The sequence below is a fragment of the Somniosus microcephalus genome, chromosome 25 (genome assembly GCF_052327205.1).
Source record: "Somniosus microcephalus isolate GS21.2 chromosome 25, FLI_Smic_1.0, whole genome shotgun sequence".
Taxonomy (NCBI): domain Eukaryota; kingdom Metazoa; phylum Chordata; class Chondrichthyes; order Squaliformes; family Somniosidae; genus Somniosus; species Somniosus microcephalus.
The window spans coordinates 58,304,868-58,317,868 of record NC_141011.1 but is presented as its reverse complement, the minus strand read 5'-3'; the positions used below and the strand labels follow the sequence as shown (position 1 = coordinate 58,317,868).

Genomic DNA, 13,001 nt, shown 5'->3' with positions numbered 1-13,001 from the left:
GAGGCCCTCGCGATTACCAGGAGCTAACGGTTCTGGAAGAGAGGGTGGCCCGACTCCTGCGTCACCCGGTGATTGGGCCTGTGGCGCTCGGCGACGCCGACCCTATACTGGAACCCACTGGTAAGGACAGGACCGGGTGCACCTCTCTCCTTGCCCTCACGCATCAGATCTACATCCTTCCCCACTGGCCGAAAAATGCGCATAATGCACCAGTGCGGCCTCCCTCGCTGTCGGCCTGTCCTCACTCTAAAGCTACACTTGTGCCTTCCTGCTTTCAGCTGGTGAGGAGGAGGTGCTCCCTGAAGCCCAGACAGCCAGGCCCTCGGAGGAAGAGGACGTCGAGGAGCAGCCCTCCTCCGCTCCAGGAGATGGCAATGAAGGGGAGACGTCTGGTGTGCCGGAGAGCCAGGGGGAGGCGGGGGAGGGGAGCCCCGAACCTGGTCCCAGTGGCATGGACGCACGCGGCAAGGCTCCGGCGGCACGCCAGCCTTCTGCCCAGAGGGGGGAGGCGGTGGAGGGGAGGGCAGAACCTGGTCCCAGTGGCGTGGCCGCACACGGCAAGGCTCCGGCGGCACGCCAGCCTTCTGGCCAGAGGGTGGAGGCGCCCTCCAGTCCGGACTCGGACGTCGTCCAGGAGGTGCGCCTCCTGGACGAGATGTCGGCGGCGTCGGAGCGGCGGCACGTCGAATTCATGGAGGTGGTGGCACAGATGCCTCACGCCATCGAAAGCCTCGCACAAAGTGTGGTGGCTTTCGGCCAATCCCAGGCCAGGGGCCTGGAGCAAATCGCAGCAGCGCACGCCAGGGGGGTGGAGCTCCTTGTGGCAGCGCATGAGAGGGGGGTGCAACAACTCGAGGCAGCGCAGCACGCCAGTCGCCAGCTGAGAGGTGCTGGGCAGACAATGGCACTGCAGATGCGGGCACATGCCGGCGCAGTTGGGGCACTGACTTCTGCCACCCTCGCACTGGCGCAGAGGCGTCGCCAGGCCAGCCGCCGCCCTGCTGCCGCACACCAGTCTGGCGACCAACAGTTTGGCGCGCTTGCTCCCCGGCCAGGCCGCCCGAGTGCACGTGTGTCTGGCGAGCAGCGCGCGCCTGGCATCACCCACCTTGTCCCCATTGGTGCAGGCGAGCCTGCCACTCCCCCAGCCAGGGTGCAAGGAGCTGCTGCAGGCAGTGAAGAGGGCCACCCACAGCTGCAGCAGCCACCAGCCGGCCCCTCCCGGGCCCGCCCTCGTGTAGGCCGACCCCCAAGGGCATCTGGCGAGACGCCTTGTCGCCCTGAAGATCCTTCCCCCAGCCTCGCCACAGCCTCACGGCCCAGCTTGAGGCGCAGCAGCAGGACGGGCCGGGGCAAAAGACGGCTGTCGACGGACTCGCCCTCTCGCCACACCGAATAGAGTGTGTTGAGCGAGGGTTTGGGTGATGCGGGGGCTTCTGTTCTGGGGGGCATTATGTTGTTTGGTTTTATGGGGGTGTTTGTGTTTTGGGGGGGGCTTGTTTTTGTTAGGCCAGTGAGGAAGGCCATTTGGATGGTGATGTTTTGTTAGTCCTCCCCAGGTTTTGGGAGTGACAGAAGTTTGTGACTGTTTTTTGGGGGTCTTCTCTGTTTTGCTCTTCCATGTGGGAAGGGCCCTGAGTTTTTGAAATAAAGATGTTTATTTATTCACCATGTGCAGGTGTCATGTTTCAAGTGGTTGTTGGGTTTACCGGCTGAGGGCTTGCGGAGCGGCTGCCTTCAGCTGCGTTCAGTGGCCCAGGCCATTCCTTGACAGGGGGCCTAGAAGTGTCGAGCAATAAGCCCCCGGCGGACGGCCCTTGGACCTTGTCGCTCCCTCCTGGCCTGGTGCTCCTCCTCCTCAGGGTCCTCCTGCTCGTCCTCCTGAGGTGGTGGGGCAATGTCAGGTGGCAGTGCCTGAGTCCTGCGGATGGCCAGGTTGTGGAGCATGCAGCACACCACGACGAACTGGGAGACTCTATCCGGCGAATACTGAAGAGACCCGCCCGAACGATCCAGGCAACGGAACCGTTGCTTGAGGACGCCTATCGTTTGCTCTATTAGGTTCCTTGTGGCTTGATGGCTTTCGTTGTATGCCAGCTCCGCTGGGGTCCTGGGCGCGCGGAGCGGGGTCATGAGCCATGTGCACAAAGGGTAGCCCTTGTCCCCGATAAGCCATCCCCTTGGTGGAGGCTGTGCCTGGAACATGTCAGCCACAGTAGTCTGGTGCAGGATAAAGGCATCGTGGCTGCTTCCTGGGAAGCGGGCATTGACAGCTAGGATGCGCTGCCTGTGGTCACACACCAGCTGCACATTTAGGGAATGGTAGCCCTTCTGGTTGCGGTATTGCTCGGCATTGTGGATAGGTGCCCGCATAGCCACATGCGTGCAGTCAATGGCGCCCTGCACCATGGGGAAGCCCGCGATCCTGGCAAATCCGACTGCACGCTGCTCCTGCTTGTGTTGGGTCATGGGGAAGGAGATGAATTGGTGCCTCCTCGCGAAAAGTGCTTCGGTGACCTGTCGGATGCAGCGATGCGCGGCGAACTGGGAGATGTTCGCAATGTCCCCAGCAGCGGCTTGGAAGGAGCCGCTTGCATAAAAGCTGAGAGCCACCGTGACCTTCACTTCCACCGAGAGAGACGCCCTGGACATGAGCTGTGGCTGCAAATCTGCGTGAAGCAGCTGGCAGATCTCTCCAACCACCTCCCTTCTGAAGCGCAGCCTCTTAACACAATGCGCCGCAGTCATGGTGAGATATGAGACCAGCTCCCGGTATTGCCTGACTGGGTAAGGCCTACGTTGGCGACGCCTAATGGCCCCTCTGCGTCTAGGCATGCCTGGCCCTCAAAGCGTCTGCGAGCCCTTCGCACAAAATGTAGCAACTGAGGGTTGGCCCCCCATGCAGCCCCCATTACAAAGTTCCAAACAGCAAAATCACAAGGATGCAAATGTCAAAGCACTGGCTAGAAGCCAAAAATACCTCTCCTATGGTGTCCGAAATCAGTAATCTCTGTGCCTTGCTCTCTGTGCAGAAATCCAAAGCAGTAAAGTCATTGCAGCGAAATGGCTGGCTTTTATGGGTGAGTGGATGTGCCCTTTAATTAGCGCTCCCCGAATCCCACAGGGCCTCTGTTGAGTTCCATTTCACAGTTCTTAGCAGCGCCACGCCCACATCGGCCGGGCGCCACTGAATTTCCGGTTTGGGGCGCACAAACGGCGTTGCACGACGGAATGACGTCATAAGATGCGCGCGCAGCTGAGCGGGCGCTAACACTTTGCGCCGGCGCTAAAGCCCAGCTGAATTTCGGCGTAGGCGCAGATCCGGCGGTGCCCGGGCGCTAAGTGGATAGCGCCGGAAATCTGGCGCAAACGGCTGGCGCAAACAGCTGAATTTCTAGGCCAACTTGTTTTCCTCCAATGTTTCGCCCAACTCCTGAAAGTGTTCACTCAGCTGGAATAGACTCCACAGCTGGAATAGACTCCACAGCTGGAATAGGCTCCACAGCTGGAATAGGCTCTACAGCTGGAATAGGCTCTACAGCTGGAATAGGCTCTACAGCTGGAATAGACTCTACAGCTGGAATAGACTCCACAGCTGGAATAGACTCCACAGCTGGAATAGGCTCTACAGCTGGAATAGGCTCTACAGCTGGAATAGGCTCCACAGCTGGAATAGACTCTACAGCTGGAATAGGCTCCACAGCTGGAATAGACTCTACAGCTGGAATAGACTCTACAGCTGGAATAGACTCTACAGCTGGAATAGACTCTACAGCTGGAATAGACTCTACAGCTGGAATAGGCTCCACAGCTGGAATAGACTCTACAGCTGGAATAGGCTCTACAGCTGGAATAGACTCTACAGCTGGAATAGACTCTACAGCTGGAATAGGCTCTACAGCTGGAATAGGCTCAACAGCTGGAATAGGCTCTACAGCTGGAATAGGCTCTACAGCTGGAATAGACTCTACAGCTGGAATAGGCTCCACAGCTGGAATAGACTCTACAGCTGGAATAGACTCTACAGCTGGAATAGGCTCTACAGCTGGAATAGGCTCTACAGCTGGAATAGGCTCCACAGCTGGAATAGGCTCTACAGCTGGAATAGACTCTACAGCTGGAATAGGCTCCACAGCTGGAATAGACTCTACAGCTGGAATAGACTCTACAGCTGGAATAGGCTCCACAGCTGGAATAGGCTCTACAGCTGGAATAGACTCTACAGCTGGAATAGGCTCCACAGCTGGAATAGACTCTACAGCTGGAATAGGCTCCACAGCTGGAATAGGCTCTACAGCTGGAATAGACTCTACAGCTGGAATAGACTCTACAGCTGGAATAGACTACAGCTGGAATAGACTCTACAGCTGGAATAGACTCTACAGCTGGAATAGGCTCTACAGCTGGAATAGACTCTACAGCTGGAATAGACTCTACAGCTGGAATAGGCTCTACAGCTGGAATAGACTCTACAGCTGGAATAGACTCTACAGCTGGAATAGACTCTACAGCTGGAATAGACTCTACAGCTGGAATAGACTACAGCTGGAATAGACTCTACAGCTGGAATAGACTCTACAGCTGGAATAGGCTCTACAGCTGGAATAGACTCTACAGCTGGAATAGACTCTACAGCTGGAATAGGCTCTACAGCTGGAATAGACTCTACAGCTGGAATAGACTCTACAGCTGGAATAGGCTCTACAGCTGGAATAGACTCTACAGCTGGAATAGGCTCTACAGCTGGAATAGACTCTACAGCTGGAATAGGCTCTACAGCTGGAATAGACTCTACAGCTGGAATAGGCTCTACAGCTGGAATAGACTCTCCAGCTGGAATAGACTACAGCTGGAATAGGCTCTACAGCTGGAATAGACTCTCCAGCTGGAATAGACTCTACAGCTGGAATAGGCTCTACAGCTGGAATAGGCTCTACAGCTGGAATAGGCTCTACAGCTGGAATAGGCTCTACAGCTGGAATAGGCTCTACAGCTGGAATAGACTCTACAGCTGGAATAGACTCTACAGCTGGAATAGACTCCACAGCTGGAATAGGCTCTACAGCTGGAATAGACTCTACAGCTGGAATAGACTCTACAGCTGGAATAGACTCTACAGCTGGAATAGACTCTACAGCTGGAATAGACTCTACAGCTGGAATAGATGCTACAGCTGGAATAGGCTCTACAGCTGGAATAGACTCTACAGCTGGAATAGACTCTACAGCTGGAATAGGCTCTACAGCTGGAATAGGCTCTACAGCTGGAATAGGCTCTACAGCTGGAATAGGCTCTACAGCTGGAATAGATGCTACAGCTGGAATAGGCTCTACAACTGGAATAGACTCTACAGCTGGAATAGACTCTACAGCTGGAATAGACTCTACAGCTGGAATAGACTCTACAGCTGGAATAGGCTCTACAGCTGGAATAGGCTCTACAGCTGGAATAGACTCTACAGCTGGAATAGACTCTACAGCTGGAATAGACTACAGCTGGAATAGGCTCTACAGCTGGAATAGGCTCTACAGCTGGAATAGACTCTACAGCTGGAATAGACTCTACAGCTGGAATAGACTCTACAGCTGGAATAGGCTCTACAGCTGGAATAGGCTCTACAGCTGGAATAGACTCTACAGCTGGAATAGGCTCTACAGCTGGAATAGGCTCTACAGCTGGAATAGACTCTACAGCTAGAATAGGCTCTACAGCTGGAATAGGCTCTACAGCTGGAATAGGCTCTACAGCTGGAATAGACTCTACAGCTGGAATAGACTTACAGCTGGAATAGACTTACAGCTGGAATAGGCTCTACAGCTGGAATAGACTCTACAGCTGGAATAGACTTACAGCTGGAATAGGCTCTACAGCTGGAATAGGCGCTACAGCTGGAATAGACTCTACAGCTGGAATAGGCTCTACAGCTGGAATAGACTCTACAGCTGGAATAGGCGCTACAGCTGGAATAGACTCTACAGCTGGAATAGGCTCTACAGCTGGAATAGACTCTACAGCTGGAATAGGCTCTACAGCTGGAATAGGCTCTACAGCTGGAATAGGCTCTACAGCTGGAATAGACTCTACAGCTGGAATAGGCTCTACAGCTGGAATAGGCTCTACAGCTGGAATAGGCTCTACAGCTGGAATAGACTCTACAGCTGGAATAGGCGCTACAGCTGGAATAGACTCTACAGCTGGAATAGGCTCTACAGCTGGAATAGACTCTACAGCTGGAATAGGCTCTACAGCTGGAATAGGCGCTACAGCTGGAATAGGCTCTACAGCTGGAATAGACTCTACAGCTGGAATAGGCTCTACAGCTGGAATAGGTGCTACAGCTGGAATAGACTCTACAGCTGGAATAGGCTCTACAGCTGGAATAGGCTCTACAGCTGGAATAGACTCTACAGCTGGAATAGGCTCTACAGCTGGAATAGGCTCTACAGCTGGAATAGATGCTACAGCTGGAATAGACTCTACAGCTGGAATAGATGCTACAGCTGGAATAGGCTCTACAGCTGGAATAGGCTCTACAGCTGGAATAGATGCTACAGCTGGAATAGGCTCTACAGCTGGAATATGCTCTACAGCTGGAATAGACTCTACAGCTGGAATATGCTCTACAGCTGGAATAGACTCTACAGCTGGAATAGATGCTACAGCTGCAATAGGCTCTACAGCTGGAATAGGCTCTACAGCTGGAATAGATGCTACAGCTGCAATAGGCTCTACAGCTGGAATAGACTCTACAGCTGGAATAGATGCTACAGCTGCAATAGGCTCTACAGCTGGAATAGACTCTACAGCTGGAATAGACTCTACAGCTGGAATAGACTCTACAGCTGGAATAGATGCTACAGCTGCAATAGGCTCTACAGCTGGAATAGACTCTACAGCTGGAATAGACTCTACAGCTGGAATAGATGCTACAGCTGCAATAGGCTCTACAGCTGGAATAGGCTCTACAGCTGGAATAGGCTCTACGCTCACAAATCCTGCTCATCCACTAGTTACTGCTTGTGTGCGAGTGCAGTGCTTACTGTGTTGTCTAATGTTGAAAGATGTTTTCAGTTTGTTTAAGTTCTCACAGTGGAGATTCCTTTATTACTGCGCAGTAACCGGCTGCATCACCCACATTGGAGTGGCCAATATGCACAAGGAAATGCAGGGAGTGTCATGAATAATCAGTAAAGTATAAGAGATTGCAAACCTCCGATTGGAGATGGGCTGTCGGGTACGTCTGAGAGCACAGCAATTCAGCTTTTTGTGCCTTTTGCTGCAAATCACCCATTAGCTTTTTTTTCAGTGACATGCAACGTTTTATTATTTACAAAATAAACTGTTTTGAGTGGATCACCAAGGTGGCCCTGGAGAAGGAGCACGCGACTGGTGGGCACTGGAGGGCATACTGGCTTAGGCAAATAATATTATTATTTAAATTCATAAGTTGCCCTTGTTTTGTTTTTGCTCAAGTTCTTTATGACTTGTGCCCCTCTAAAAAGTGGGCACTTTTGTTAGGTTTCTTTTGTTTGATGACGCTGGGGCAACCCAGTGATTCCTTATGGTTTAATTAAGGAAAGGCAGAGGACACACTGAAGCTCTGGAGCAATGCCGAGAATAGCCACGAGGCTAATCCCCAGCAACAGACCTGTAAAGGCAGATTAGAGGAATTGGGGTTCTTTAACTTTGAAAGGAACTGAGTGAAGGGGGACCTTGTAGAAGTCTGTGAGATCTTAAATAGAAAAGGTAAACCTAGAGCCCTGCATCAAGGGGTATAGGATTGATGTCAGATTTGGATTAGACTACTAGAAAGAGGAGTGGAGGCAAATACCTTAATGTTGTAGGCACAGGTGTTGTGGTGTGATGGGGTGATAGCTTTTCTTGATTGGATAGTTAAGACTGTATTTATGTTGCTATCTTGTGAGGGGACTGGAGAAAATTGACAAAAAATGCAATATATGAAATGAAAAGAAACTTTCCTGTGGTTTAATTTCTCAAATTATAATTCAAGAAACTTAGTATTGGAGTGTTGGAAATATGCAAAAGATTACATTTAATAGGAAGCTTTTGTATAAGAGATCTGTCAAGTGTGAAACTCAGAACAATTGTACATCTAAAATAAAAAGCCTTTTCATCCACCTTGGCGATTTAGATTACCAATATTCCCTGTATCTACATATTGTCATTTGTTGATAATCCCAGTTTACACTCAGCTACATCTCGGAACATATACCGACGCGCTTTGTTATACTGCAGCTCAGCTAGGTGAACTAATACTGCACGCTGATCATGTTTATCTGCAGATAAATGTAACAGGTTCTTGCACAAACACCACAAGGTCAAGGCTTGCTGGAAAAAGGAGGCCGTCTTTGCTGCATCAAAACTGTGTTTCGTGTAGCCAGGATTTGGACGTGACCCAGGTACAATCCAGCCTGCACCAATCCACCACAGGAAAGGGCATGGTGCACAGTGACGGGAGTATCACTTCCAGGTCATCCACAGAGAGTGCATCGATTGGCAGCTACACAGAACCTGGTGAGTCATTGCACCAATAATTCTGAGCATTAAGGGGAGCAGCTGGGGGGCAGGGTGTGGGGGGGCTGGGTGCGGGGGGTGGGGGTGGGGGAGTGGGGGATGGGGGCCGGGGTGGGTGTGGGGCACAGGTGGGGAGGGGGTGGGGGCGGGAGCGGAGGATGGGGGCTGGGGGATGGGGGCTGGGGGATGGGGGCCGGGGGCCGGGGTGGGTGTGGGGCAGAGGTGGGGGCGGGGGCGGAGGAGGGCGGGGGTGCGACTGCTTTTTCTAAATGGAGACAGATTAGAGCTGGGCGAGTAATGGGATCACTGCTTGAGTTATGACACTTATTGGCTGGAGGTGACAATGCCGGTTGGCGACGCTGGTTGGTGACGCTGGGTTGGCGACGCTGGTTGGTGATGCCGGTTGGCGACACTAGTTGGCAATGCTGGTTGGCGACGATGGTTGGCGATGCTGGTTGGCGACGATGGTTGGCGACGATGGTTGGCGATGCTGGTTGGCGACGATGGTTGGCGATGCTGGTTGGCGATGCCGGTTGGTGACGCTGGTTGGCGACACTAGTTGGCGACGCTGGTTGGTGAAGCTGGTTGGCAACGATGGTTGGCGATGCCGGTTGGCGATGCCGGTTGGTGATGCCAGTTGGCGACGCCGGTTGGCGATGCCGGTTGGCGATGCTGGTTGGCGACGCTGGTTGGCGACGCTGGTTGGTGATGCTGGTTGGTGATGTTGGTGGGCGATGATGGTTGGCGATGCTGGTTGGCGATGCCGGTTGGTGACGCTGGTTGGCGACACTAGTTGGCGACGCTGGTTGGTGAAGCTGGTTGGCAACGATGGTTGGCGATGCTGGTTGGCGACGCCGGTTGGTGATGCCAGTTGGCGATGCCGGTTGGCAATGCTGGTTGGCGATGCTGGTTGGCGACGCTGGTTGGCGACGCTGGTTGGCGATGCTGGTTGGTGATGCTGGTTGGCGACGCTGGTTGACGACGCTGGTTGACGATGCTGGTTAGATGCAATCTCCTAAAAACCAGGATGATGGAATTGCCAACGCTTCTGCTCCACAATAATTCCACGGCCTTGCAATTACAAATTACTGGAACCATTCAGCTGCGCCAGTGTGAATTGCTGCTGATGTTACTCGCAGCTTTTTATACGTGTTTGTACCTGCAACATGTCCTTGAATGTATTGTCACCTCCCAAATCTGTGCCCATCTTTCCCGCAATTCCATGTTTGAATCCCTCCAATCAGGTTTCTGCCATTGCCACAGTACCAAAACAGCTCTCATCAAAATCACAAATGACATCCTTTGTGACTGTGACAAAGGTAAACTATCCCTCCTCATCCTTCTTGATTTGTCTGCAGCCTTTGACACGGTTGACCACTCCATCCTTCTCCAACACCTCTCCACCGTCGTCCAGCAGGGTGGGACTGCACTCGCCTGGTTCCATTCTTATCTATCTAATCGTAGCCAGAGAATCACCTGCAATGGCTTCTCTTCCCGCTCCCACATCATTGCCTCTGGTGTCCCCCAAGGATCTATCCTTGGCCCCCTCCTATTTCTCATCTACATGTTGCCCCTTGGCGACTTCATCCGAAAACACAGCATCAGTTTCCACATGTGTGCTGACGACACCCAGCTCTACCTCACCACCTCTTCTCTCAATCCCCTCCACGGTCTCTAAATTGTCAGACTGTTTGTCTGACATCCAGTTCTGGATGAGCAAAAATGTTCTCCAATTAAATATTGGGAAGACTGAAGCCATTGTTTTCGGTCCCCGCCACAAACTCTGTTCCCGAGCCACTGACTCCATCGCTCTCCCTAACATCTGTCTGAGGCTGAACCACACTGTTCGCAACCTTGGTGTCATATTTGACCCTGAAATTAGCTTCCGACCACATATCCGCAGCACAACAAAGACCGCCTACTCCCACCTCCATAACATCGCCCGTCCCCGCCCCTGCCTCAGCTCATCCGATGCTGAAACCCTCCTCCATACCTTTGTTACCTCTAGACTTGACTATTCCAATGCACTCCTGGCTGGCCTCCCACATTCCACCCTACGTAAACTTGAGGTCATCGAAAACTCGGCTGCCCGTGTCCTAACTCACACCAAGTCCCGTTCGCCCATCACCCCTGTGCTCACTGACCTACAATGCGCCCCGGTTAAGCAGCGCCTCGATTTAATAATTCTCATCCTTGTTTTCAAATCCCTCCATGGCCTCGCCCCTTCCTATCTCTGTAATCTCCTTCAGCTCCACAACCCCCCCGAGATATCTGCGCTCCTCTAATTCTGCCCTCTTGAGCATCCCTGATTATAATCGCTCAACCTTTGGTGGCCATGCCTTCTGTTGCCTAGGCCCTAAGCTCTGGAATTCTCTCCCTAAAGCTCTCCGCCTCACTACCTCTCCTCCTTTAAGAAGCTCCTTAAAACCTACCTCTTTGACCAAGCTTTTGGTCACCTGCTCTAATTTATCCTTATGTGGATCGGTGTCAGATTTTTTGTCTTAAAATACTCCTGTGCAGTGCCTTGGGATGTTTTACTATGTTAAAGCCGCTATACAAATACAAATTGTTGTATTGTAGAGGTGGGAAATAGAGAGAGCACAATGCCAACATGTTCCCGTAAAGGTCAAGGGTGGGACCAACAAGCCCAGGGAACCCTGGATGTCAAGGGATATACAAGAATGGATTAGGAAAAAAAGGGAGGCTTTTGGCAGATACAAAGGACTAAAAACAATGGAAGCCCTAGAGGAGTAAAGAAAGTGCAGGGGGGTACTTAAAAAAGAAATTAGGAGAGCGAAGAGGGGCATGAAAAAACACTGGTGTGCAAAATAAAGGAAAATCCCAAGGTGTTTTATAAGCATATTAAGGGCAAGAGGATAACCAGGGAAAGAGTAGGGCCCATTAGGGACCAAAGTGGCAATCTGTGTAGAGCCGGAAGATGTGGGTGAGGTTTTAAATGAATATTTTGCATCTGTGTTCACTATGGAGAAGGATGATGTAGGCATAGAAATCAGGCAGGGGGATTGTGATATACTTGAACAAATTAGTATTGAGAGGGCGGAGGTACTAGCAGTTTTAGCGGTTTTAAAAGTGGATAAATCCCCAGGCCCAGACGAGATGTATCCCAGGCTGCTGTGTGAGGCAAGGGAGGAGATTGCAGGGGCTCTGACACAAATTTTTAGATCCTCTCTGGCCACAGGGGAGGTGCCAGAGGACTGGAGGACAGCTAACGTAGTACCATTATTCAAGAAGGGTAGTAGGGATAAACCAGGGAATTACAGGCCAGTGAGCCTAACATCAGTGGTAGGGAAATTATTGGAAAACATTCTGAGGGACAGAATTAGTCTCTACTTGGAGAGGGAAGGATTAATCAAGGATAGTCAGTATGGCTTTGTCAGGGGGAGATCATGTCTAACCAATTTGATTTAATTTTTTGAGGGGCTGACTAGGTGCGTGGATGAGGTTAGTGCAATTGATGTAGTCTACATGGACTTCAGTAAGGCTTTTGACAAAGTCCTACATGGGAGACTGGTCACGAAGAGCCCATGGGATCCAGGGCAGTTTGGCACATTGGATCCAAAATTGGCTTAGTGGCAGGAGGCAGAGGGTGATGGTCGAAGGTTGTTTTTGTGACTGGAAGCCTGTGTCCAGTGGTTTACCGCAGGGATCGGTGCTGGGTCCTTTGCTGTTTGTAGTGTACATTAATGATTTAGATATGAATGTAGGAGGTATGATCAGTAAGTTCGTAGATGACACGAAAATTGGTGGAGTGGTAAATAGCGAGGAGGGAAGTCTCAGGCTACAGGACAATATAGACGGGTTTGTCAGATGGGCAGAACAGTGGCAAATGGAATTTAACCCTGAAAAGTGTGAGGTGATGCATTTTGGGAGGACTAACAAGGCAAGGGAATACACAATGAATGGTAGGACCCTAGGAAGGACAGAGGATCAGAGGGACCTTGGTGTGCATGTACATAGATCCCTGAAGGCAGCAGGAGAGGTAGATAAGCTGGTTAAAAAAGCATATGGGATACTTGCCTTCATTAGCCGAGGCATAGAATATAAGAGCAGGGAGGTTATGTTGGAGCTGTACAAAACGCTAGTTAGGCCACAGCTGGAATATTGTGTGCAGTTCTGGTCACCACATTATAGGAAGGATGTGATTGCATTGGAGAGGGTGCAGAGGAGATTCACCAGGATGTTACCTGGGCTGGAGCGTTTCAGCTATGAAGAGAGACTGGACAGGCTGGGGTTGTTTTCCTTACAGCAGAGAAGGCTGAGGGAGGACCTGATTGAGGTGTACAAAATTATGAGGGGCATAGATAGGGTAGATAGAAAGGAACTTTTCCCCTTAGTAGAGGGGACAATAACCAGGGGGCATAGTTTCAAGGTAAGGGGCAGGAGGTTTACAGGGGATTTGAGGAAAAACATTTTCACCCAGAGGGTGGTTGGAATCTGGAACTCAC

At 51.6% G+C, this 13,001-nt stretch overlaps 1 protein-coding gene across 1 annotated transcript in view; it reads left to right on the top strand.

Annotated features, from left to right (window-relative positions):
• vwa5b1 (von Willebrand factor A domain containing 5B1) overlaps positions 1-13,001 on the top strand; it is a 308,019-nt gene that overhangs the window by 161,829 nt on the left and 133,189 nt on the right. Inside the window, exon 15 of the mRNA XM_085967564.1 lies at positions 8,203-8,535. Coding sequence (XP_085823690.1) covers positions 8,203-8,535 — 333 coding nt within the window. The remainder of the gene's footprint in view (positions 1-8,202; positions 8,536-13,001) is intronic.